The sequence below is a fragment of the Clavelina lepadiformis genome, chromosome 2 (assembly GCF_947623445.1).
Source record: "Clavelina lepadiformis chromosome 2, kaClaLepa1.1, whole genome shotgun sequence".
NCBI classification, from domain to species: domain Eukaryota; kingdom Metazoa; phylum Chordata; class Ascidiacea; order Aplousobranchia; family Clavelinidae; genus Clavelina; species Clavelina lepadiformis.
The window spans coordinates 3518669-3544771 of NC_135241.1; the positions used below are offsets into that span (position 1 = coordinate 3518669).

At 38.7% G+C, this 26103-nt stretch overlaps 1 protein-coding gene across 4 annotated transcripts in view; it reads left to right on the plus strand.

Moving 5' to 3' along the window:
* The first annotated feature begins 4910 nt into the window (after window positions 1–4910).
* Window positions 4911–26103, plus strand: part of LOC143447514 (thrombospondin type-1 domain-containing protein 4-like) — a 42088-nt gene continuing 20895 nt past the window's right edge. Inside the window, exons 1-6 of one of the 4 annotated variants that reach the window (XM_076947668.1) lie at window positions 4911–5080; window positions 9912–10024; window positions 10716–10858; window positions 10990–11056; window positions 11164–11266; window positions 11441–11616. In XM_076947668.1, coding sequence (XP_076803783.1) covers window positions 9929–10024; window positions 10716–10858; window positions 10990–11056; window positions 11164–11266; window positions 11441–11616 — 585 coding nt within the window. In that variant the 5' untranslated portion in view covers window positions 4911–5080; window positions 9912–9928. Of the gene's footprint in view, window positions 5081–6894; window positions 7122–9911; window positions 10025–10715; window positions 10859–10989; window positions 11057–11163; window positions 11267–11440; window positions 11617–15076; window positions 15692–23950; window positions 24118–26103 lie in introns of those variants that run through there. The other 3 variants (XM_076947667.1, XM_076947669.1, XM_076947670.1) reach the window with 3 other exon arrangements.

Below are 26103 nucleotides of genomic sequence, written 5' to 3' on the forward strand. Positions count from 1 at the left end.
AACACCTGCAATTGACAAGAACCTGTGTTTCGGTAGCGCTGTTGCTGCAAAACTGTGGTATAGGTTTGTCAGAACTTGTCTTGTCTTGTCAGAACCAAAGTCAAATAATAACTTGGTAAATTAAACCTCGGTTTGGGCTTTCACACAAGTTATTATGCGAATGTGAATGATGACCTCCTGGCAATGAGGTACCCGTGGAACCTGGAATGATATGCATGCAAACTGGCCATTGTTTATCAAACCAGCCGTAATATCAAGAGCAAATCCAGGATTGGTTGGACATCTATAAACAATTTATTGAGGTATTTCATGTCTGGGAGTAAATGAACATTAGACAGGGGAGTTGCGTTACCCATTTAATGTCAGATTTGCAACTCTAACCGCTGATGAATTAGAGTCACATGACAGGAACAATTCGTCAATGGTTGAAGTCATGTTTAAGCTGGGTTTGACGATCGTCGACTAAGAAAGCAATTTACAATAATTCAGTACAAAAGTTTTAACACTTAAAACGAAAAAACTGACCAGTTGTTGTTCCACACTTTGTAAAGGGCAACGGGATGGTGACAACGTAATGACTGCCTTGGAGAATAGCTGTAGAAATAACAGTTGGACTGTAAAGTTGGGGTGTAAAAACGTGGAAAGTTACGATAAAGATTCCAGCAACCTTTGCAGTTTTTTTTTTTATCTAGGGTGCCATGATAAGTCGGTGAAACATAGATATAGCTGTTGCCGATGCCCTGGTCAAATTCTCTGTAAAAATCTTGCGAGACACTAATGACGATTTCAGTAGCAAAGACGCCAATAAAAAGAGCAGCTGTGAAAGACGAAACGTAACGTATTTAGCGTCACAAATGTAAAATTGACAACATTGGATTCCTACCAAATTTGCAGTCATCTCCTATATAGCCCTTTTTACTGACACAAAATCTGCCCTTTTCATGTTGTTTAGATTCAATGCAATCGCAGTGTCCTATGCACGGGTGTTCCTCGCATGAATTAAGCGGTTCCGGCTGGAAGCAGGTCGGCCTGGCATGTCCCGACAAAGATTTGCACCTGTTAATCGCAATCGCTAAGATCCTGGTTATTCCGCAGATGCAACAGTGATATCGCGTTACCAGGAACTTCTTGCTAAATCCGAGACATGCTCTTCGGATTTGCATTTTTCATCACTGCTGCATCCCGACGTAGCTTCCGGGGTATTACTTACCACATGTCCGGTGCTGTTAAAGGTGTGGTTTGCTGGTTGATACCAATGTGGCAATTGTAATTCATAACTTTCTAAATGCCTTTACCTTTCATTGACTTGGACGTAACATTTGTCTACATGCAGGGCAGGGCTTGCCCTCGCAATCGCGTATTTCGAATTGACAGCTGCCAGTCTCATACGCCACGACGCTGAGTTCGTTCAGGCAGACCACCATCAACATCAAAGACCTATATTTACAACAAAATACATTGCACTGTAGTTACACATTGTTCAAGTCGTAATAATTTCAATGTCCACCATCGTTCACTCACCATATAATTCTGCTGGGCTTCATTCCACAGAAAACAAAAAGAACTTAAATTTAAAAATAACATTGTACAAAGAAAACTACTTGAAAGAAACAAAATGAAAACTGATAAACTTTACGCAAAATCGGTTTAAGAAGTTTCCATTCCAGAATGCGAAATGTGCGAGTTAAATGGGCAATCAACGCAAATTCTGATTGACAACTTGCAAAGATTAGTTACTTCCGTTGTTACGTCTCGTCTTTGTAACAAACTAAGCCTTCAGCAACTTAATCCTGCTTCAAATACCGTTCTTTAAGCTTCATTGTCCAAAGTTTTATTTTTCCAGATTTACAACATTGGTTGTTGTTTTATCATGAGAAATTTCGAAGTAAAAATAAGTTGGTTTAGTCGAGCATCGCTAGTCTAATACTATATCGTTGGAAAAATCAAACGTTTAGTATTTTTGATGATGTGTAGTTATGTCTAGCATATAACATTTATATGTGCTTTATGTTATCAAAAACCTTTTGGATTTTAGTTTAGTTTTTGATACACGAAATTATAACAATGAGATCCGATTGTCACATAAACGCTAGGATTGTGCCAAATTAAACAAAAACGGATTTGTGAGAAAAGAAATAGTAAATACTAATATTCGTTCGAATCCAAATCTGCTCACTTTGCTTATTTCGCTTCATCAGAATGCCTGCGACAAGCAAAGAAACCATCCTAAAACTTGTCGTATTGTTAGTACATGAAAAAATCAGTCTGTTTTTTGCTTACATTTCTTGCAATCATTCTGTTTTTACGGTCGATCATATACAATGGAAATCTTAAAAAACTTGCTGTTGGTTTCTTACTTCATTACAAATAAGAAATTTGGTACAAATCTGCTTGCAAGACTTGGGTTTGTGAAAATAGTAAAAATGCTCGATATTCATGTGTAATATTCCGAATCGGCACATACCTAATAAAATCGCCCAGGGTTTACCAAATACCGAATAAAATTGACCACAATAATCTGTTATATAGGAAGCTGGAATTGAAAATAGTTTTTCAAGCCAGCTATGTCACGTTAAAAGCAAATCTAAGACAGAGTTTGTTTTGTGGCGTAAATTTGTTCGCTTGGAATAAAATTGAAAATGGTTCCCATAGCGTTAACAACTGTAAGTCTCTGTAAAGTTCAAGTTCCGAAAGTTGTCAAATGTCAAAATAATGAGCTTATGTCTTGTGTCCTGCGGTTGTTACCCAATAAGTGTTCGAACGAGTGGTCATTGAGACCGGTTCCAAGACACTTCGGAAACGGCTGATGCAATTTTGCTCTTACTTGGCAGAAGTGCTCTTTCTAGAACGGATCGATCTCGAATCGACCTGATTTGAGTTCCGGGTCCTTTAGTGATGATTATAATTCCATATTTGGATTTTCAACATTGAATCCCGTATTGGCCACCGTTCACATCAATGTACATGTCATCTTGTGAGGTGGCGGTAATTTTGTGGATGAATTTAATTTAATTTTGTGGTAAAGACTCTTTACGAAACAAAACACCTTAACACTTGATAAAAGCGCATTCAATGCTATTCGATTATTTATTCGTGCAGGATCATAAGCGGATTAGTTCTTGTGTTACTCGATACACAAAGATATTATTTGTCACTTGTATCATTTTGCTATATTAGCAAATTGCTTAAGCAGCAATAAATAGATTAGTTTGTCATAAATATTATATGGCTGACTTGATTGGGAGCGACAGGCGCCAAAGTGCTATCACTGGAACGGTTTGAGCGTTTCTGTAATTACATGGGCTGTTAAAAAAGGTGCTTGCGTTTGACTTGTTCAAACCTTATGGCAAAGCTAGCTTGCGATGATTCAGTTCCTTGGGCCGTATTATTACATACGTGAAAGCCAATGATTACAAACGTTAAGTATTTAATGAAGTTTATTCGTGCTGTTGATGCGATGAACTTGGTACAGAAAATTATAAGTTGTCGGGTCTTTACAGTAATGATACCTTGTTCTTAGAGGTAACTCGTGGCTGTAGCTATTTCTTTAAATATGGATTTTCATTCTTACCTACAGCGAAGACAGTTTTGTCCCAAAAACGATTTTATGGCTAAAAGCAAAAATATCAGTCATTGTTTCTTTTGGCGATTGCGGTTAGATTCCCGTCTGGAAGAGATTCTATTACAGAAATTGCAGTTAAACTTGATTTAAACGTGATTCTTTATCCGAGAACACTTAGTAAAGCTACATCGACCTGATAAAGATGATCTGCCATATTGTGTGTGTTATGAGGTTTGCCGTGGTAGTTTATCCCGTCACGACGAAGCGTGTCTATATTGCGCTTGTGCAAAGTTTATTTTGTTGAACGACAAGACCAGCGTCACGTCGGCAGGTATTCGCAAAGTTACATAAAAGATATCAAAGTCTACCTCACAGCATTAATAAGGGCGGATAGTTAGGAAAGGTACACAGCTTGTCGGTGAAGAACCATTTGCCTTAATATGGATGTTTTTCATTAGCGAATTAACAAATAGCAGCAGAAAAGGTAATTGTTTACGTAATATTTCCCCAAGCGATTTTTAAGTGACGCAGGCAGCGGACAGTATTGCGTGACGATGCGGTCATAATCAACCATCTTTAGTATTTGCAACCGGTCTCGAGAACACGAAAACAAGTCGTTGACGGTCCAAACATCCGCAATACCCTTTAGCCTACACCAACCACGCGTGGCCTTAATATTTATCGATTGCATCAAATTACAGTAATGTGGCAGTTATGGTTTCTTTCGTTTATATTTAGTTGATGATTTGTTTTGAAAATCTATTACATCCGCCGCTAAGGCCAGCAGCTCAAGACGAGCCAGAAATTGCGTGCTGTTTTGCTACATTGCGTCAACGTAGTGTGACGTAATGAACTTGACCTTGCATTTTTGGCGGGATTCTTGAGTGAAGAACCGAGTTATTGTAAGATTCTTCACTTATCAAGTTATACACAAGTTAAGTTCAATAAATGTTGTTGTTCAATAAAAATTTAAAGCTATACGCTTTTCATTAACCTTTCTCGCTTTTAAACGAACTATAATTATCAGTAAAAATACCACTTTTTGAGCCATAATTACAATGAGAAAATTCCGGTTCACTTATGTAAAGGATTATTGTATGTGAAGAAAGTAACCAACATTAGTCGGCTGTTTTCGAACTAAAATTTAATTTCCGCCATCTTCTTTTAGACGCTCAAGTGAAATTCCAGTGGTTTTTTTCATACACTTCATTTTATTGTTTCGTAAAGTCAAGGCACTGCTAACGCGTACGCAATTTTATCCGCTAGCTATATATAGAACCTACGGCTTATAACGATGTCGCGACGAATGCCATTATCATTGACTTTGAAGAGCGGTAGGTTGGCGAAGAGTTTAGAACCGGAAAAACTCTTTTCATCTGCTGTTAATGGGAAAGCTAAGCTAGCGGTTCATTTCTACCTTTACAATGAAGTTGTCGACTGAGGAAGACAGACACCTTACATAAGAGATAACGAGAACAAAGACCTTGCCTGTTGCGGCGATCAGCTGTTTTTCCCCAGGTATCTTGTCGCGTGTGCATTGCGGGTTGTTACCATGCAAAAGATAAATTTTAAGATAATAGGTTTGTTTCCAACCATTTTTGTGCTATTACTTACACCTGTTCGACTTAATTGCCTGTCGAGTTGGTATCGAGAACAGGGACGAAATTGTGCGGACAGAATTATGATTAACTTGTGTCTTATACTTTTATTCGATTGAGCTTGTCTAAAATTACATAATAACAACATAAATCCTTCAAGTATCCTTCTGGGTTAAGTTAAAGTATATATTGTAAGATATTCCAGCCAGGTTTCAACCCGACAAATGATGTTTGAGAAAGAAAGGGACGCAAATTATATTTTAAGGTTGTTTCCACATTCACCTAATTAAATATGTAATTGCGTCAACCGCTGTTGGCATAAATTAGGTATTGACCACTCACGGTTAACAGTATTTTCTGGCTATCTAACTGCAGTTTTGGTATTTTAACCAAAAAAGTACATTTACTTGTGGTATAAGTTCCACTATAGCAGTCTTTTGTGAATCTAATGCGATAATATGAAATTCTCTGAGTCGTTAGGTTTGTGTAAAGTGCCCTGTTTGATCTATGACGGATACCTGCTGTATTTTAATAGCCTACATCATATGCTCTTATAGTTTAGGCTTGGCCAAATAAATGTCATTCGTTGGTAACAGAAGACGCAGATTTTAGTTGACGTTGCATCAAGCTTTATTTTAGGTCGTGTTAAATTGAGTGTTTCTATTGATGGTTTTCAATAATGGTTCCAGTGAATCAACCTCGCGAAGCCAAAATTGTCACTGCGACAGAAGAATGTTTGCTGTTTCGACCAAATTCCATTTTGGCACGTTTAAAAGTATCTTGGCGAGTGAAGTGACATCTTCCGCAATTTTTCCCTTCGGACTCTTGTCAACTTTTAAGAGAAAGAGAAACTTCTTCTCAGAAAACGTACGCGGCTTATGTGTGACTTGGAAGCGTTTTAGTTTCCCGAATAGGGTACCGGCACTTTCCCACGTACATGACCACGCAGCAATGGTTCATATGGTGAAATAGCCGACGGAAAGTTTCGAAAAACTTTGTGACATAACGTTTCTTCAAGCATTGTCAAAAAGAGCCTAAATTAGTCAAGGCAGTTTTCGGAAAACCGCATTTGGTTATCTCTTTCTGGCCATGTGTTCTAAAATAGCTGAAGATAAATAGCTTTTTTTCTCGAGAATATGCTGGAACTTCCGTAAGAACAATGGAATTGCAGGCTTATTGTGTACATAGACAACATTGTTCACTGTTTCGTTGTAGTTTGTCATCTGCTGACGCATCCGCCGCCAACGCGCCATGCGCCGTCTAAATGTAAACTTACGGAAAATTAACTGTTTCAGGAAAAGACGACAATTGAGAAGAGCAGTCAGACTTGCTGGAAACTTTATAAGCAGTGACGTATGACTTAAAGCAAACAGCCTGGAACAAAGGCCTTAACTTTATTGTTAGCATTAATCATATTTATAATGTTATTTGATGCCTTGCATTTCATAACGAGTCCTTGTTTACTACGTGTCGGGTTCTAGTATGACGTATTTTACCCCATTGACGCGGCCAAACCATTATTTCGACTTCTCATTACACCACTACCTTGCGGCGCGTTACAGTAGTACGGGCAGAGAACAATGGCAATTTGAGTTTGCTGTTGGCGGGTGTATGCGTGTCGTATTATATTGGACAAACTTCAATGTTTACAGTAAGTTTTAGTGCAGCCTTTTTACGACTTTCAATAAACGATTACCAGCACTTAGGGCTTAAATTATTTTTACACATTTGCAGTTCAAAAGCGGTAAGGTGTTGCAGTAAGCGGCAGAATTGATTTTACTTCTGTGTAATTTTTCTACCGTCCATCCAGCTGTTTTTGAACATTTTTTTCTAAACATCACACTTGGATTACGTTGGATTATCATCGAGAGTTGACAAGCACAAAAGTGTTTTTAACCTGGATTAGGCCCACCTTGAAGTTTCTAAAAGCTTAATTTCGTGGATTTTAACGTCGTTTTACGGTACGTATACAGTATGCTTTATGGTTGCTTGTCTGTGATATTATTTGTAGCTAGTTTTCATCTGCTGTTCATGTATTTTTATATCGTGCACTGCATGAAGCAAGTATTAGCGTCGAAAGCATTTATATTTATAGCATCTAGTGCTATATCAAGTGGAATGGTGACGTTGTGAGTTGCCTGCATTTCAGCAAATGCTTATAACTCCTTCTTGTGGTTGATTATGTCGTTTTTTGCTCCGTAATTGCATGACTGCGATCGCACTTCAGTTTTATAGGGTCTCATATTTACAGCCTAATCTCGTTTACTGTAATATAGGCCTGCAGTGTATGTTGTTAGCAATTATCTGTGCTCTATACAGGCTACCTCATTTTAGCGTAATGTTGTTTGAATGGATTTTTGTGAATTGTCCTGGAAATGTCTATCCTGCTTTTTGAAATATCCAAAAGCCTTAGATATGTATTTTGCTTAAAATGTCTTAAAATTGTTATCGCCGATCGCGGTTTCGTATTTAAAAAATCCATTTATTGGAAACGCAATGAAAGTCCGATTTGGAAAACATTATATGCTGTGGTGGTTTTATGGGACTCATATATTTGGTGAACTTGATCTCGGTTCAGTAGATAAATCGCATGATCTTACATTTTAACTCTATGTGTTTCGAACACGCAATGCATGTTAGGCTTTGGTCATCGAATACACTTATGTTTTCGTACTAAGCCTTTGCTTAAAGCTTCAGTAGTTTAATTTCTTGGGATTTAGTTTCTTAAGATTAGACATAACTTTTGTAGTGTAGGTTTTTTTAATTCCTCAAGTTGTGCACTTGTTTTAAAACCAAAGTTCAATGATAAAAAAACTGAACTAGTCGTTTTCAGTTACGGAAACAACGGTATTCGAAAGTTTAGAAGAGAATACTGGCATATAGTCATTTAGTTTCACACATTTAAAACCGGCACACCACGCACTTGATTGTACAAGTTCTAAACGAGGAAAGTTTCTTATGTACTTGCGAGTTAGCCCAATACAAGAATTTCTCTTTCAGCCTTTTGGAAAAAGACTTTTACGGTTTCTCATAAACGGGTTCTTTTAGAAAAATTAGTGTTCATTGTTAGGCTTTTATGCGCGCCATCTAGAAGAACATAACTTAACCTAAAGTGGTGTATTCTGAATATTTCAGAACCCGAAGCGAATAAATTAACATCTATTGTTACTGCTACTTCTCAGGTTTTTCTCTGTAAATTGCATGAAATTTCACGGAAAATGTTCGCAGTTGATTGATCACGCACGTCAGGTACAGCGCACCTGTTCAAGATGAATAAGATTATTGTTGCAAGCAGGAGCTTTGGGTCATTTCCAAGACAAGCTAACATCGTCTTACCACAAGACGTTGGTTTTTTTAACGGTGCCTTCGATCATCAGCCAATGTACGTGACCGAATCAAAGCTGACATTTCAGACCGAGAACCTCAAGCTAAACTGTCGAAACATTTTCGCCGTCAAGTATCACCATTAAAAACAATTTTGTATTAATTAAATCCCGCTGCGTTGCCATTAAACTTGGCGTACTTGAACGTTTCGTCTCCGTTCTTTTTCAATATAAAACCAAATCTAATATTTCGAGTTTTTGCGCTTTCAACGGCCCAGCGAGTCAATGATATTACACAGCATTTTGTGCTAAATCCTTTTCATCGATTTCCGGGAGTTATTCGAAACGGTTTCATGCCACACACGAGCCCGAACCTTAAACCTGAGCAAGCCTTATGGAAACTGAATGAAACTATTTGTTTGAATAGGCTGCGATGCTAGACTGAATGTTTCCAGGCGACTGTTGATATTATTGTATGGTAGTTCAATGTGACAAGTTTTAAAGAAATCGTGAGCAACATTTTGTAATATTTGATGCCCTAAAGTGGTGAGATACACCGTAATACACGAACTGGATAATGCTGCCGTCAGCAAATGTTGCATTAAGACTTAATATTTTGGTACAGCATCAGTTTCGTACCAATGTTTAAAAAATCTCTGCTAGCGTAAAGGTACTGGGATGGTTTCAATAAGGTTCAATCTCGTAAAAAATCATATAATTAATTTTTCTGTTCTTCTCGATGTTGGCTTAACGATTTCCTGCCCAGACACGTAGTCGATTTTTGCGGGGTCCGGAAGTTAATTGTTCCGTCGAGATGCTCCATTTCGCCCAATATTATTACCGTTTACGGTATTAAGTGTCGGCGTACGTGACTCGTCAAGGCGCAAATGATTAAGCAGCAGCATTCAACAAGCTTCCGCTATTCATCATCCGGTGGTCGTGTGAGTGATCATTCGCTTAAGTGTATGTTTTTCGCTTATTTTATGTACAGGTGCCTTAACTTAGCTTTGTAGAGTGGAGTGACATTTGTCAAAAATTGCCTGACTTTTTGGCGGGTCACAGCGGAAAATCACTCTCAACACTTGAACATTTGCCAAATAGATTTTTTGTCCAAGCGAAACAGGTTAAAAATGTCTTATCTGTATTACGGAATTTGGTCTTGCAAAACGCGAGACGCAAACTCTTGTTCATTTTGCATTGTACGTATGTTATTGCAACATTCGGACTTTGAAACATTTTTCAAGTCCACTGCAGTTCTTATACTGGAGCGTTAACGCCAGATCCAAAATAAACAAATAAATAAATAAATAAATAAAATGAATACTCTGTAAAGGGGGGAAGCATGTTGCAGTAGGTTGTAGTTTAAACTAGATTAAACCTGTTCGACCCTATTCGACTATTCACGTAACATTCAATATTATTTTTTAGGTCATTGTGTATTGACCATGGGTGTGAAACTGTATTTGGTCATATTGTTGGCTTACGTCATCTGCGTATCATTTACGAGCTGCCAGCATGCTAAAAGACGAATGAGTATGCGGGTGAGTCATTGTACATCTTTCGAAACAATTTAGTAACCTTTAAACCAAGCCTTAATTTGTTTCTAAAGTTTAACGTCATGGAATGAGTGAGAATGCTTCGCCTACTTTGTTGGACGAGTTTACGTACAACCATACCTAGCCGGTGAACGCCCGTATATAAACTAGTTCACACACGTAACTTGTACGGCTATGGACAGTCAACCTATCAACGCATGTTTGATTAATATCCTTAATAAACGGTTGCGTTTGATATCCTTAGCAAGCTTATCTCCTACCTTTCCGCACGTAAAATAATCCTTTATCAATATATTCCTTATTTCAGAGTACCCACGCCCAATCGTTTAAATGCCCGGTTTCTCTGAATTCTTTTTGTTAACGTTGAGCAAACTTGCTAAGCCTAGATTAGATCTCGAATCGTTTCAGCTGCTACTGCTAAACTCAATGAAGACAAAACGAGTGTTGTGAATAGTTAAGATTTTTATCTCTACGTAAAATGCTACCTTGGGCTTGGCACCTTCTTAAATTAATCATTTTGTGTCAACAGTTAACCATATCTTTGGTCTTGATAAATCATTCTCATTCAGTTCATACGTGTATAGTAAGAACTTACAAAGCAAAGCAAATTTAACTCAGCTATGTTTCCTGATTAGTTGCAGTAGGTAAATCGATAAATTGTGTCAACGTTTTGAAGGTGCCCGCATACTTTCCATTGGGTCCCGTGGCGCCAACTGACGGATGGGAATCTTGGAGTACGTGGACCAAATGCAGTCGCACTTGCGGTGGTGGCGTTCAAGTGCGAAGGCGAAACTGTCGTCAAACACTACAACGACCCACGTAAAAATACTGCATTAACATCTAGTTTTGCAAACCCAACATAATTCTAAATTTCCATATCCGCCGAATACCATTTGTGAGCTTTTGCAAAACTCTATGATTTCTATAAAATAATTTTTTTTTTACGGTAGGAATATCAACATGAATCCATGGCTATGTAACGGACCAAACAAACTGTACAAATCCTGCAATCTAGTTGTAAGTTTTTCCTGAATCGTAGCATGAATCCCTAACTTCTGTAAAATTAACTGGACAATTTTAGCGTTGGTTTATCTTAATTAGCACAACTATTATTGCATTTACAGCCCTGTCCAGACGGCAGCGTGAACACGAGACGGGCGCAATGCTCGAAATACAACTCAAGACTATTTGCCGGAAACAGTTACGTATGGGAGCCCTTGAGCCGAGGTAGGCATGCTCTATAGGCAATTTCCTCATCCCTAATATTTAAACATGTTACCAGAACCTTTTCTAAAATTCATCCAATCGCATGGCGCCAGCGGTGTCAGGGATTCGCTGAACACGATTTAGAAAAGAAAATTAAAATGACGTAATATGTCTTTAAAATGACTTAATTTGTAGGTGGTCCTTGCGAGTTGAGTTGCAAGGCCAGGGGTCATCGTTTCTTCGTTCGCCATTCAGACCAAGTGACGGATGGTACAGATTGTTCCTATCTTGAGCTTCCCGGTAGCAGGAAAAAGAGCGGTGAAGGGAGCAGGAAGAGCGTGAGACGAGTCTGCGTCGAAGGAAGATGCATGGTAGGTGGTATTCTTAACGTTAACAAATTTGTAACTTTAATTGATTTTAGATTGATTTGCTAAGTGTTTTGTGGTGATTGGCAGTGTCAATTGTTAGCTTGTGAGTACTAATAGTTATTGTTAATTAACTACCGGTATTTCAAGCCGGCAACGTTGGCAGGTTTCTGAACAATATTTGACAAGGCAATAATGTCCTTTTACGAAAGCAATTAATTTCAAATTGTATTTTAGGCATATTTTTTGATGAAAATTACTGCCTTTGTGAAAGGTGATTAATTTGAAAATCAAGTATGCTTTTTAAACTGGCTAGCAACGAAAACCACACGACATTATTTTTAAAAAACATCATGCCCGCCTTTAACAATCTAATATTCTACGCACGAGAACGTCGTATTGGCCATTCTCGTTGAAAATAGCTTTTACCGTCAAAGTACAAATAGGAACTTTTATTGATTCAAAATTTACCTTTGTTTTATGACGTTGCTATGAATGGGGATTTAGAAAGATAAAAGCGACGAATGTTTTTCTCCCTTCAATGGGGCGCCGCCCAAAATCGATTGTTGTTTTGATCAGAAATTTTCTTTCCCTCTTAAAATTCTTAACAACAAAGGAACAATGCGAAGACATAACAAACGAACTTTTCATCAACGAGGGGACAAAACCAAAGTTTTTTGCCGCTTCAACCTTTGTTTCGCAAAATTTGACTTTGGACGACGAGTGTTTGCCAACAAATTTTGCATCTATTCTAGCTTGGCTTTGACGTTTTTCTCTTCTTTGTAATCGCCGTTTGCTAAATGCACCGGTCTTTGTCAGGAAAGGTCGACCATGTCAAGGATTAACTGTTTTATTGCTTACCAACTGTACAATGATGGCTTTCTGATTGCAGTTTGTTTTATGTCGACGTTGATAGCAGGCATGAGAAAGTCTTTTATAAACAGTTATAAGATGTCGCAACGGTTTCTTGCTAAGTCAAACAAAGGCTTGACGCAATTTGTGCTCCTACACAAAGAATGCAAACATAGACCTAAAGTCTTGAACTAAACAGCAAGTCGTACAACAATTATTACGTAATTATGCACACGGAACCCAGAAATAATTTAGCCGCAGCTGTATAACATTTCACGACTTTGTACATCGAGTGTTTATCACTTGCGGTATAACTGTTCTTTACAGGCAACTAAAGCGTTGTTATGGGTTAATGGTATCAATGTTGAATTTAAAACTAACAATCCACGAGTTGTCTTATGAATAACTTTGATTTAACAGTTATCTTTTGTGTAGAATTTTAAGTAATATACCATATATCTGCTGTCAAACAATATCTATAAATAGTCTATTAATGAAGATTACGTATTTTCTCTGTAGAATTGGCTAACTTGTTGGCATGAATGGATAGATTAATGGATGATTTCCATTGTAATTGTAAGATATTTATCTGAAACGATCGTACCCGCGTATTTCTTGTGTTATCTGCAACCCTCCGAAAATATTCTTTTTTGAAAAAGTGTGACAAATCGAAGCTCATTTATTTTCAACAATTTACTGTCACGCATTTACCGAAGGTGCAAAAATCCTGAACGAATGGGTTTATGTTGTTTGTTGTTTTGCATTTCACCTTTCCGACGATCTTTCTAGAATGCTCTTCAAGGCGAAATCGATTTAGTGCAATATCACAGGTAATTACCAGTTTTCATGAAAAACACCAATTACCAAATTAGGTGTAACGCGCGATGTCTGGCCTTCACAGCATGACTGGAATGTATCAAGCACACACACTACACAATTAGACAACACCGTCCACTTATTGACAGTCGGTTACTTTCCGGTTTGAAACCGCAAGATGGCGGGTGAAGGACTTTTCAATTCCGGACGAGTGTGCAATATCTTATTTATAGCGTCGAAGAAAGACAGTTTTCTGCAGGCGAATTTTAATTTATGTTCTTTATAAGTGCGTTGGAATGTTACTATATAGCGGAAATCATGTGTAATTTGTAGTTTAGGAGACCGATAAACGCCTGCAGTAACCCCGTTGTAAATCAATACTCCCGAGCAGCTGCTGCTGCTGCATTGGCGAGCTACTTGTTCAGATTATAGCAATCTAATTGAATTAGTGCGGCCATTTTCAACGCAAGATCAAACTCGTTCCGATCTTGCGATAATTTCTACAGAATTTCAAGGCCGTGTTTGAGTTTTAGCTTAAATTAGTTTTAAGCCAGAAAAAAAGTAATTGGACTTTAAAGTACAAAATTTGCATGCGGCAAATCTTAGCGATGACATAACTCTTATTCAGCTTTTAAAACCCGCCCATTGCGAAAATGCGGTGTAGTTTGTAAGTGCAAAGCTGGAGAACGGCATACGAGGAGTTGCAAAACTGTGCATTGCTTACATCACGGTGAGCTGCACCGTCACCTTATGAATGAGCCAAGTTAAAGGAGTCAGGCTGCATGGCGACGGAAGTGTTAGCATTTTGTGCCTTTTTATCTAAACTTCACTTAAAATTTCAGCTTTGCCCGCCTATCGTTGTTACAGTATATTAATTAATCTTCAGCTTGTTCGGCCAGGGAGGTACCCATGCCATCATTATCGGCATGATGAGTGTTATTGTTTGTTGATGTGTTGCCCATAGCTTGCTAAATGAACAATAGCAGTCGTTGTAACTTGCTCTGTAATTGGAAAGTGATTTACGCTCGGTTTTTAACACTTGAATAAATTTCCTCAACGTCACTTCTGTTATCGCGCTTTCAATATTAAAGAAGTAATTTGTAGTCAGGTATTTGGCGCAAATATTGAGCAACAATATTTTACAACGCAATTAGATCATCAAATATCATAAATAAGAAGGAACAGTCGTCGTATGCTTACTTATTAATAAAACTTTTGTGTCTTGGCTACGTTTTCATGACATGATTTCGTTACGAAAGCAACGCTCGTTCGAAAATTAATCTGCCCAAATTGCTAAAAAAATGCGTTTCCAACCTCGCTGTTTGCCGTTAAAAATAAATTACCCGTTTTTTGACATATGTCATCAGCGTTGTTTCTTCTTATCGTCTGTTGTAGCTACGCGTTTTAGGTAACTAAGTCGTTATCAATTGCCTTAGACGTGGCTGTCCTAACCGCAAAAACTTGGTACTTTCGAACTACTCCACCGCTTTATGATCTTAAAACGTCTTTTTTACTCGTAAACAATTCACAAGCTTCCATAAAAATTGTGACGTAAAACTGTCTGAGTCGTAAAAGACCAATTCCAATAAATGCTTTTGATTTAAAGATGTTCAACATTCCAACAAACTTTTAGATTTTATCACAAGCTGTTCCCACTAGCCATGCATTCGCGATTTGGTTTGACATCACCGCGTTAGGCATGGGGTAAAAGTTTGTGCAGGGTCGTATGAAATTAACCCAACGACCGCAATATAATTAAACGATGTTGGTTGTGTTTTTAGCGAAGTTTGTTTTTACAGTTGTATCTCGCTCGTTAAAGGTAAAGTTTGTTTTCTAAACGACCCGCAAAAATTATCGTGCGGTTGGCAGCAGGTCATCAGCAAGAAAAAGGTTCATTCATGTCAGGATTCTCTCACAGGCTTAAAGCATAATTGCAGCACTCAAAATAATTCACTTTCAAGTTGACCCTTTAGTTGGTAGCTCTTAGGTCCGCAAAAGGCAGAGGAAAATGTTGCTTTCGTCACTGACATGAAGTTCTTGTTGTTACTTTCAGTTTTCCATCTTGCAGATTTACTTGGTATAAGTCTTGCTGTAGTTTTGTGCAAATTCTGTCGCGTAAAGTTTGTGGCAACCTTCAATCTTTGCTGAAAAGATGTTGAAGTCTACCAAAGTTTTTCTCCTGCTGATTTTCTTGCAAGGATTCGATTGGTCGTTTTGTGATGGCTCCAAAGCTCTTCCATCAGCTGGACGCACTCCAGGTATCATTGTTCCCGAAGTTGTGAGTCTATCCGCGGAAGATGATGAAGGTTGGAAACCGGTGACTGACTTTCGAAAACAATTCCCAAACCTCTTTCCCGTAAAAGATGAGAACAATTTTTGGACATCAGCACACGAAGATAATCCCACCGCAATGGTAGGTGATTGCTAGTAACGTCTTATTCTCACCCCTACAGGTTATCGTTAAGGCAGTAAAATAATATTGTCAACTCGTATATATAGGTGGCTATACTTTTGTGCGACGTACTTGTTTTGTTTTGTAAGTCTTCAAAAAGTTTATTTATATACAGTATATATATATATACAGGTATATACACATATAAGGGAATTCAGTAAAGGTCGATTTTCCAAACCCGATCTTTCTTAAAACGCACTTAAAATGTTTTTTCGATAACAAAATCCGGATCACATTTGTACTCCCAAGCCTCAACCGTAAACATTGCAAAAGTTCGAAATGTTTGTGGGATTAATATAGCTTTTGTCGTTTCGGATATTGGGTTTCGAGAAAGCGCTATATACGTATAGAGTGTTGAACCTGCAGTCCTAATAACCAGAGATTAGGTGCGCACTAGCAAACCAACTTAATATTATGCGTGTAAAGTTGTTACATTAAAACAGCTATTATGTCAAAAAGTTCATTTCAGCCGCAACATCCTGCTTCAAGCTTGGTGCGGTGTTTCTTGTTCAATCCGGCATATCAAAGGCTACATACTATAATATAGAGGCTGCTGTTTGCTGTTGCACCTATTCATTCACCTTCTTAATTGTACATTCTCCTAACTGCTTATCATACCCACTACCTTAAAACTAGCATAAGAACATCATAATTATCGACTTATTGCTCTACTTGACGCCTTAAAAGACTTCCAACGACACATGATGCACGTTAATCATCCAATGAATGTATGTCGCTCACCTCGGCAATTATCTAAGTGGTTCCAAAAATGCATGTTTTATCGTGGAACATCTTGTCTTAATCCTCTTGTTTATCAGGAATGAACTTCCTTCGAAGAGTTATTGTTGACTAGAAATTATATCACGCTTTTGTCATACATGCTGGAAAATCAACGCAATGACTTAACTTTCTTCCTCGTTTCTATGTTGCACTTGATTTAAGGTCGATTCGGTTTGTCATTGGCTGACCGCATCTACACCAGCTGGAACGTTTCAACTTGATCTTTTTGCAAACTTAGACACTTGAAAGTGTTATCAACTTTGAAATAGATATTATTTTGATGGCGTGAAGTACCAGAACGCCAATAAATTCTCAGTATAGTGACATTGAGAAACTGAAGAGTGCGAAAGCTGGCTCGTAAGGTTCAGAACTCAGCACAAACAACTCACAAACATGGCGCGTGCCGTTACTTGTCATAACAATTTTAAGTTAGCAAGGGAATTGTCATAAATTTTGTATCGTTAAGTGGAACAACTTAACTATTTAAGTATTTAATTAACACTATTTAAGTGGTCAGGCAGGTACAGCCTGGACTTGATCAGCCATTTAATGATGCACATAACCAATTATCATAAAACAGTTTTAATTCTGGGACCCTATTCTAAATACCTTTGATTTTTTGCAACCCTTTCACGGAATGATAATTTAGAAAAATACTGAATCATTTCACACAGAGCGTTTAGTGATAAAAACAACAGAGACACCTTGCGGCTATCAAAAGATTTTCGTCTCTATCATTTAATCCCTCTTGCGGCAGCAGTGAGTTGAAGGCAGAATTGCATGAGACCTCAAAATAAACAGGAATAAATTGGTGATCCATCAAAATATGCGGTATTTTGAGTTGTGAAGAAAAACTTATTAGCTCGCCTAAGCGCTAATATTTTGGGATGATATTGTTCAATTAACTTCTCGTTAAACTGCACCCATAGTTTGATAGATTGCGGATTCCAGGCGGTGGATTACAACACACTGGCAGTTAGCTGTAGATCTGCTTATGCGATACTGATCACGTTTGTGGTGTTTTGGGTAGTTCTAAATATGAACAAGAATGATTGCTATGTTTGAAAGGCAATCGTATTGCATGTATTTAACGTGTTGAGAAAGTGACTAAAATCACCGAAGCAATTACTTAAAAATCTCAACCACAGCTTCCTTACAGGCGCCATTGTTGTTATTTCAAATGTTTCAAGTTTTTAAGTCAAGTTGTGAATTTTCCTCAAAACTCAGTAAATGAAGTCGCGGTGGTTTTTCTTATTTCCGAACTCCTACAGCGTCGTTACAGGTCAGGTTCATCGCCCTTTGAAGTGGCTTTAATATATTCAGTTATCGCGGAACCGTCCATCGGAATTCCCGGCGATTCCAGGTGACGCACAGGAAGTCAGTTTTTCATGAAAGCGAATGGTATTTGATTGACGTCGTAGTCTAAACAAGGGTGTTAGTATTGACTCCCAGTTTACGATCAAAATAAGTAAGCATCTACTATAGTACTAAACTATAGCCCGGGATGGTTTGGATAATTTTAATGCGGCTTTGTCGAAGAATTTCTCACATTTTCAGTTCCCGTCGTAGATATTCATATGTTTTCTAATTTCCTAAAGCACTTAGTTTTCTGGGATTTTATTTCCAGATCTAACTCCAGTCTCACGCCCCCAACAAGTGATTCGATTCATTTCCCTCTATTTATAGCATCTGTTTTGGGAAAGCAGATGCAAATAGTCGGGGGTCGCGCTCGCCCCTCAAATCTACCAAACTATTGTGTTAATGACGTTATCACATCGAATCGCTTGGCCTTTTTGGATCATGTCAATTCGATTGACCGATTGTCTTTTTGATTTGGTTGCTCGTGTTTACCGATAATTTATTTTTGCTTGACACTCCAAGTAGCTTTTCTAAGAAAGCCGTTATCACTCAAATCAGGCTGAAATCAAGGTAATCAATAACTTTTCTATTTTAAGAAAGCTCGTTACCTGTTGGGTGAGCTCTTTTGTATCACAATGTGGCAATGATGGAACCGACACAAACGATCAACGCTAAGAACAATCCTAGATTTCGCCTTGTTTGGCTAAACATGTTTTTCAAAACCGGAAAAGTAGCTTATCGGTTTATCATGTTTGAAACCGTTCTGTGCAGTCCGCGTCGCCGTTTGATATTATTTCCAAATAAGTATTTGACGTGTTTGCACTTTCGTAATGGTAACAGCGGCCCAGTTGGTGTAAAATTGACAGTCGCAGTCAGCCAACTGGAAACCCTCCCTATGATCCCAGTAATTGAGCTGGGAAGTTGTTAACGTCGGGAACATGTTTCAGACGCAAACCGGACAACAATAAACAGGATTAGATATGGAAAACGGTTGGAGAAAATTTTTCTCAAACCCTTAAAATAGACACTAATTGACAAGTTAAAGGTGGTCTGTTATCGAAGGGCCAGCATCAGACAATCCCTTATTCATCGATGAAGAATTGATTAAAAGCATAACCTGTTGATGGTTCCGATGTTTACATTAACGGATTTGATACATTTTTTTAACGCTTTCTTATTCTCGCAACGCACGTAAGCAGCGGTCATTTGTCAAAAAGGAAAGGGCAGTTTGTTTTTTGCCCAAGCATTCAAGCGATGTTATGACTTTTCTACAATCAAGCGAATCGAAAACCTGCTGTTTTTACACGATCTGTATAAAGTCAATACGGTTTAAGATGGTTTTTATTTGCTTACCCAACGGCTCATTAGAGCCGTAAAAGCGGGGAAATTAATTTTGCCGATTTGTTTTTCTAACCCCAGGTGCTAAGTTAAGGCCAATTGCTCGACCATAATCTTCCAACAAATACCATTACCCCGACATCAAAACTCGTACCTTTGAGCTGCGCTAACTTTTCAATTCCCCAAAAATTCCGGGGCAATTTTTCAGGAAGAGCGATGGTTGGTAAAAATGACAAGCAAGTATTATCACATAGCACGCAACCTGGCAATCCCAGATCGTATTAAACTGTTGAAAAGACTGTTGTTTGCCGGCGAGGTTGTCTCTTAATTAATCACCCCATTCCTTCGTGGGGTTAATTGCCTTAGATGTACAATTTCTCAACACTTTCAAACGCAGTGGTGACCTGGTAGAGTGAGTTGGGTTCGCGACTGTTTCCGTAAATACCATTTTGAGCCAGAAATAACCGCCCGGGCACTGCGTACGTCTTGATTCGTCATTTTATCGGGTTAAAAGTGATACTTGCTGCACTTTTACAGTGTGCAGTCATAGCCATATACCGTAAGGTTTATTACAGTTTGTTTAAACATAATGTGCGTAGCAACTGTACAAGCTCATCAATCCATAACGAGATATCAAACAATATCTTTATGAACGATACGTTTGGCCTAAGGCATACAACATCTAACGAGCGTATACACATATAGCACACGGCCTAGTTGTTCATTTTTACGATCAAAAACATTCCAAGTCGGATTTTCAACAGTCGTTCCGCTAACGGCCGATGCACTTTTTGTAGTTTCTCAAAATCTTACCGATTTCGAAAAACGGGCAATGCAAACCATTTGCGGTTAAGTGATTGCCGTTTTGGTTCCAGTTACACCAGCAATTCGACCGCTGTCGCGGTGGTTGAAAATTCCTCGCGCTGCCAACTGACTACTCACAACAAATAATTCCAAAAATTCTTCTCGGTTTCCAGCGTAGATTTTATGTGAATCCCGAACCGGGTCTTTCCACAAAATTTTAGTCTTCCTCTTTGGCAAAAATTAAATTAAATTCGTTTGTGTTTTTATTTTGAAACTGAACCAAGCTTAAGGGAGTGTGCAAGGCTTAGGCTGTTTATGTTCGTCTGCCATAAAACCTGATGTGCCACGTGTTGTGAGCAGAATACATTGCGCACCTAAGATAGAGCAGCAAGCCACGGCATAACAACGGCAAAATTTCCGACCGGTGTTCACTTGAGAAATGAACTGAAACACCGTACGAAGAAGGCAAGGTCTGCAGCGGGACAACTGAATCAAAAATTTAGACTAATCGGCTGTTTGATAAGGTCTGGCCCGATGTGATGAGTGATTTTGCCGCTGGAGGTGGGCTGCTATGTAGAGGCGAGGTGTAACGTAGTTTGGCATACCGTACTTAAACAATGGGATCTTTAATCAGGCCAGCTTGCGTGTTTGACGACAAGTCCAGCTTATTAATCACCAGATAGCTTGCTACAATCAATATCACAGCCAAGTATAGCCCAGACCAGCTGTCTGCAGCTGTAGCTCAGAACTTGATTTATTACCATTATCGTTTTTAACTTACAATTAGTTACAATTGTCGATTTATTTATTAGCAAGGCGGGTGTACTTCGTGTTGAAATTCCTCGCTCGTAACAAAGATTTGGTCCGTGAGCATTGGCCAGGCAGACTGACGACTGACTTCCAAGCTTATTTTGCCTAGAACAGCAGCGACAACAAGCTTTATACCTCGTGCTGACATGTTCGACATCGACCGTAGTAACGTCTTGTCATTTAAAATCGGTCGACTCGCGCGGGTCGTTATCTCTGACTTTATTAGCTTAAGTCGACGAAAGCTTAATCAACAATTTCCGACAAGCAGCATAAAAGGTGATTGCAAGACTTATTCTGCGTTGGCAGCGGGTGCCCAGCTATGCTTCGTGTTTGAATAAGTTTTCATTTTTAGCATACGCTCCGTTGCTCTTGCAAAGCTCTGTCGTAAATAAATAGACCTAAGGATTACGTCTTTTTGTCGTCTAAGCCTCGGTGTTAACCTAAATTCCAGGTCTATTGACGCTCATGGCTTTTTCGGTCTCTATCGTCTATTACCTGTTGAAGTCCAGACGATGTCACGCATTGAAGCCCTTGCGTCGTCGACGTCGCGTTTTTTACGCTTACGTAAGAACTATGTCCTTCGTTGGCGAGAAGGCGAAGTGCTTCATATAGACCGGTTCGTGTGTTCCAAGTCTCAGTCGAAAAATTCCAGCTTCACTGCAAGTCGTATAGAAGAAACAGGCGTCGACACCTGAACGGATTTTTTGCTGATAGTTTAAAGGCAGGGCAGGAACGGTAACGTTCATAATAAACTTACAATCGACGGAGAACCAGCGAAGAAGGTTCACGACAACGTGTAATTATGCGGCTGAGATCGTAACGTTATTAGTTTTCGACTTTCTTGCTGCTCCGCAAAATTGCTACGGATTGTCGATGGTCGAAAAAGTGGCAATTTCTTTCGACAAATGCAATCTGCGCTATTTCTCATATTAACTACTGGGTGCCAAGGGAATAGGACATCAAATATTCTGGTTTCTTTGATACGTCAAATTCTAATATTCTAATGTAAATAAGTTTAACGAGACTTCGGATAGACTTATGCAAAAGTAGAACGTTTTTACAGGTCTTGGCTGCCGTGACGTTCGCTGTTTGTGATAGAACGCTTCAGAAATTAAATTGATAACTAATTAGTTTTTGTTGGGCGCGGCAATTACGTAATTACCGAACTAACCTGAGTAATGCGAAACAAACTGAACTTTTTAAACTTACAAGGGCATGTTGGTGTTAATGGGTTGACAAGCCTTAGGTTTTAAAAAGGTCACCTATTGGGCTGAACATACGCAACAATAGCGGCCATTCTATATAAAAAGATAACGTCGTATTATTAGAAAAAAGATTCTATTTTAAATTCCTTTGATGTGTGCTCAAAAAAATAATAACGCCCGCAATTTTCGCCAGATTGATATAAGATAGAAATCTTGTTCAAACCAAAACGCCAGCTGAAAGAACGCGCAAATTTTATATTGCACGTTTGATCTAGCTTGGTTGTTTCTCCTGACATTAGCATAGGGCAGGGTAGGTAAGTCGCAAGTTATTTAAGGTTCACTTAGCCTCATACTGTATATTCTGACCGTACTGTATATTCTGAAAACAAATGTGGTGCGAATTGTAAAAAAATGTTAAATTCGTATTTTGCTATTGAAATAACACAAATATGTTTCATGTATGATCAAATATCTCGCAAGGTTTTAAGTTTAAGGTAAATCCATCCCTGTTAGTCAAGGACAATGAATGTTGCGTTTCAATAGCCTGAATAGGTGGAAAGAATTTGACACTGCAACGCAAACAAAACGCAGAGCAGTTTCTTTTGTTCCCATGACTAGGCTGTTTTCTTGGCAAACTGTATATATCCGAAAAATTTTGTACGCTTAATTACTCTGTTCGCCAATTTAATTTCCGGCTGTGCGCCACTTTATTCCCCGAAACCAGTGGGGTCAGATGCGGTGAGTGAAGACCGATCCAATTGTGACAACTTCGGAACTTCTCGTCGGCGACAAACATTTTCATTGTGCCGAGGGAAAATCGAGAAATTCGCTGGCAACCGATGCGAAAACACTCATTTCCGCATTCATTTGGTGACTGTTTCGTTTCTCAAATTCATCAGGGAAGTTTGCAATCTGACACGAGCTTTTAACACTTTTTTTCGTATCATCAACTGCGGTTCCCAAAGGGTTAACTCAATCGGAAATGTAGTTCTGGGTCATTCGATATACAACTTTAAAACTTCCTAAAACCGTAAACTTTGACTTGAGGTATCCGCAAATGGATTGTTGTTATTTCGTCTCGGTGAAGACGTTTTTGCGCCGACGATAGTTTATTCGACCCTGAGTACAAGGCAATGCTCGCGTGTTTATCATGCACTCGTTTACAGGCATAAACAGTAAAGTTTGTCAAGAACGCTCATCGGTTTTCAATGAAGGCTTACCACTTATATAATTCTTGCGTGGCAAACTACAAAGGTGTCTGCAGTAGCGAAACATAAACAATTGTGGAAAGTATGCTTTGCTGTGTTGAATGGAAGCTACAGATCGCCTGTAAAAACTTTGAAGACACCCCATGCCCTCAGCAGCGCAGTAGCTTAAAGTAACCCGCAAAGAAGCAGTTTACGTCCGCAGAATGTCTCCGGTTACAAGTCGTTATAGACCCAAAGATCGCTAAACAATCCCAGCGACAAAGCTGAAGAAAGTTTATTGAAATAAAATCTACCTAATCCTCTTAATCCGGATCGGGCCAGGAAAAAAATCTCGACTTAACCTCAACTGGATATGTGCGTCGTGAGAAAGTGAACGCTGACTCACAATGAACTTTTAATAGTTGGCAGTCGCTCTTATAACCATGAGTTAACTACCGACAACAAACACTATGATAGAATTGGATACAATAACATACAGTCATAATCGCCGGCACTTTTGGTCTTGCTACGCGTGACGAGTTACGATAGAGCCGTTCCTAAATTCAACAGGTAGGAATTTCAATGTAAAAGCCGTTTAAAGGTTAAATTGGCATTGCTATGGAAACAGAAGGGTAGGCCAAGTTAATTAGTTTTAAACGAGTAGCGGTTTTAAAGGAGACGAAACGATGTAGAAACTCGCAAACGTAGTTATCTTGCTTGTATCTATTATGTTTCTTGTTTGCATTTTTGTAGACATTGCACAGATAAAATCAAACTTTTGCAATTAGAATATTATCCATCAAGTTTCGAAGAATATTTGTTAAAAATGTTGCATCTGTTTTATTACGTGCTCCTGTCCCTTATTGCTCTATCGTTGGCAGGCTTCGTGGAACGACCACCTTTGGTGAGTAAAGGCTATAATGGTAGTGGTTTGTGTTTATTCTCGTCCGGTACCTTCCAGCATGGCGGGTTTGTCGGAATCTTTACAACTCAGAGGGATTCTTTAACGGCTAGTCCCGCTGCTTCTGTGGTTTTCCCGCGATATATTCGTGTGTGTTCCGTTTTTTGTCCTTGCACTGTTTTCATTATTCGAACTATTTTAACTGGTACGTAAAGTGCCTGATCTAATTTTGTGAATTTTTGTGGTGGGTCCAAGCGAAACCCAATCTGAGGGCGGGGCAGAAAAACTGACCCTGTTAAAACAACCATCACCAGTTGTGCATTTTTTTGGTCCTAAACGTCTGACTATCCAATGACTAGGATAAATACGAAACAATAGAACATAGGTTATAAGATGGAATTTCTCCGCGACGGAAAGTGCCATATAAAGTGTTTTGCGCACTTGCCTGCCTATTGGCATTTAGACGGCGGATCTACCTGTGGTTTTCTTAATTTTTGTTCAGTAAAGCAAAGGAAAAAGATTGAATCGAGAATCCGATTACAAATTCATTTTTAAGATGACATTCAGTAATCTCGTATAAAGCGCGTCTGCTCTGTGACGACACAATAAGTCTGGTCATACAGTGGTAACATTGTTACTTTGCGTTTAATCGGTGGTTTGCGGTATATGTCTAGAAAGATATTTTAACGTAGTGTTAGGTTGATAATAACTCAACCGATCAACCTTCGCATTGAGTGTTGGATGTGGGGCAATCTCGGACAAACAATAGCTTGTCAATTATTGCAAGTTTTACACAAACGTCCTGGCTTTTTCTCTTGCTTAGCTGATGACTGGTTTGTATGACTGATGGCGGACGTCTGATTAGCCTTGTGGCTTTGTTGGTTTTTGATATCGTCATTAAGCCCAATCACCCTTGTAAGAGTCAAACAAGCAGTCTTCCTGCTAAAAGTGCCACAAAAATTGGGGGAAGCGTTAGTGTTAAAGTCAATTATTAGCTCGCACGGATGTATAATATACATTTCAAGTGTTCATATAGACACAAAGCGTCAGTTGATACGTTGCTTGATTGCGTCCAAAATGTGTGATATGCGCTCACATGTTTAAAGGCGTCTTTTGTAAAACATGTCAAGTGAACGGCCTTGACTATTTTCAAACGTCCCTAAACAACACATAACAGTCTTTATGTCTTGGCAACCTGACAAGGCTAAAGTTATTAGTGCCAGCTGTCGCGCAAATGGCTAACATGCTTAAGCCTTAAACCCAAACACAAAATCCTTAATAATTGGCGTAATCCAGGAGGTAGCAGATTGTCTGAGTTTACACTGACAACTTTCGCCATTTTTAGGAGTTAGTTACGCCTGAAGGCAACCGAGTATGATTTTTATTTAACCATTCATGGCTCGCTTGTAAGAGCAGGAAATTTCCCTTGATTTTACGATCAGCTATTCGCTATTTCAGTCTCGACGCTTCAAACCAATGAATTTGTGAGGGCGGGGCTGAAAAAAGTGCGAAATGTTTAACTGTGGTCTTTTACAACGAATGCATGTTTGAAGAATAAATGTATGCTTGTATGTAGGAAGTACCAAGTACGTTCTCTTTTGACTGAAGGTAAACAGAGCATCTGCAGATAACAGCAGTACGCGGTTAATCCATGACAATGACAAACGACCCGAAGTGATCAAAGTTAATTTTTGATGTTTGAACCTCTTAAATTTTGTTTGCTTTTTGTGTACGTGACATTTTTATTTGTCCAATTCCATGGTCGAACTCGTAGCAACGTAGAAGAATGCATCGGAATATGAGAATCTCGCGTATTTCTTATTAACATTTCTTATTATCACAATTTCCGTCGTTACAATCGCATGTTCTATGAACAAATCTTGTAAAAATGCCTGTAAAGAACCTATAACATTAAGAACTCCCTCTATCTCGTCTTGCGTCTCAATTTTTTTAATGTTTGTAAGTTGTGCAAAACAGCCTTGATCGCAT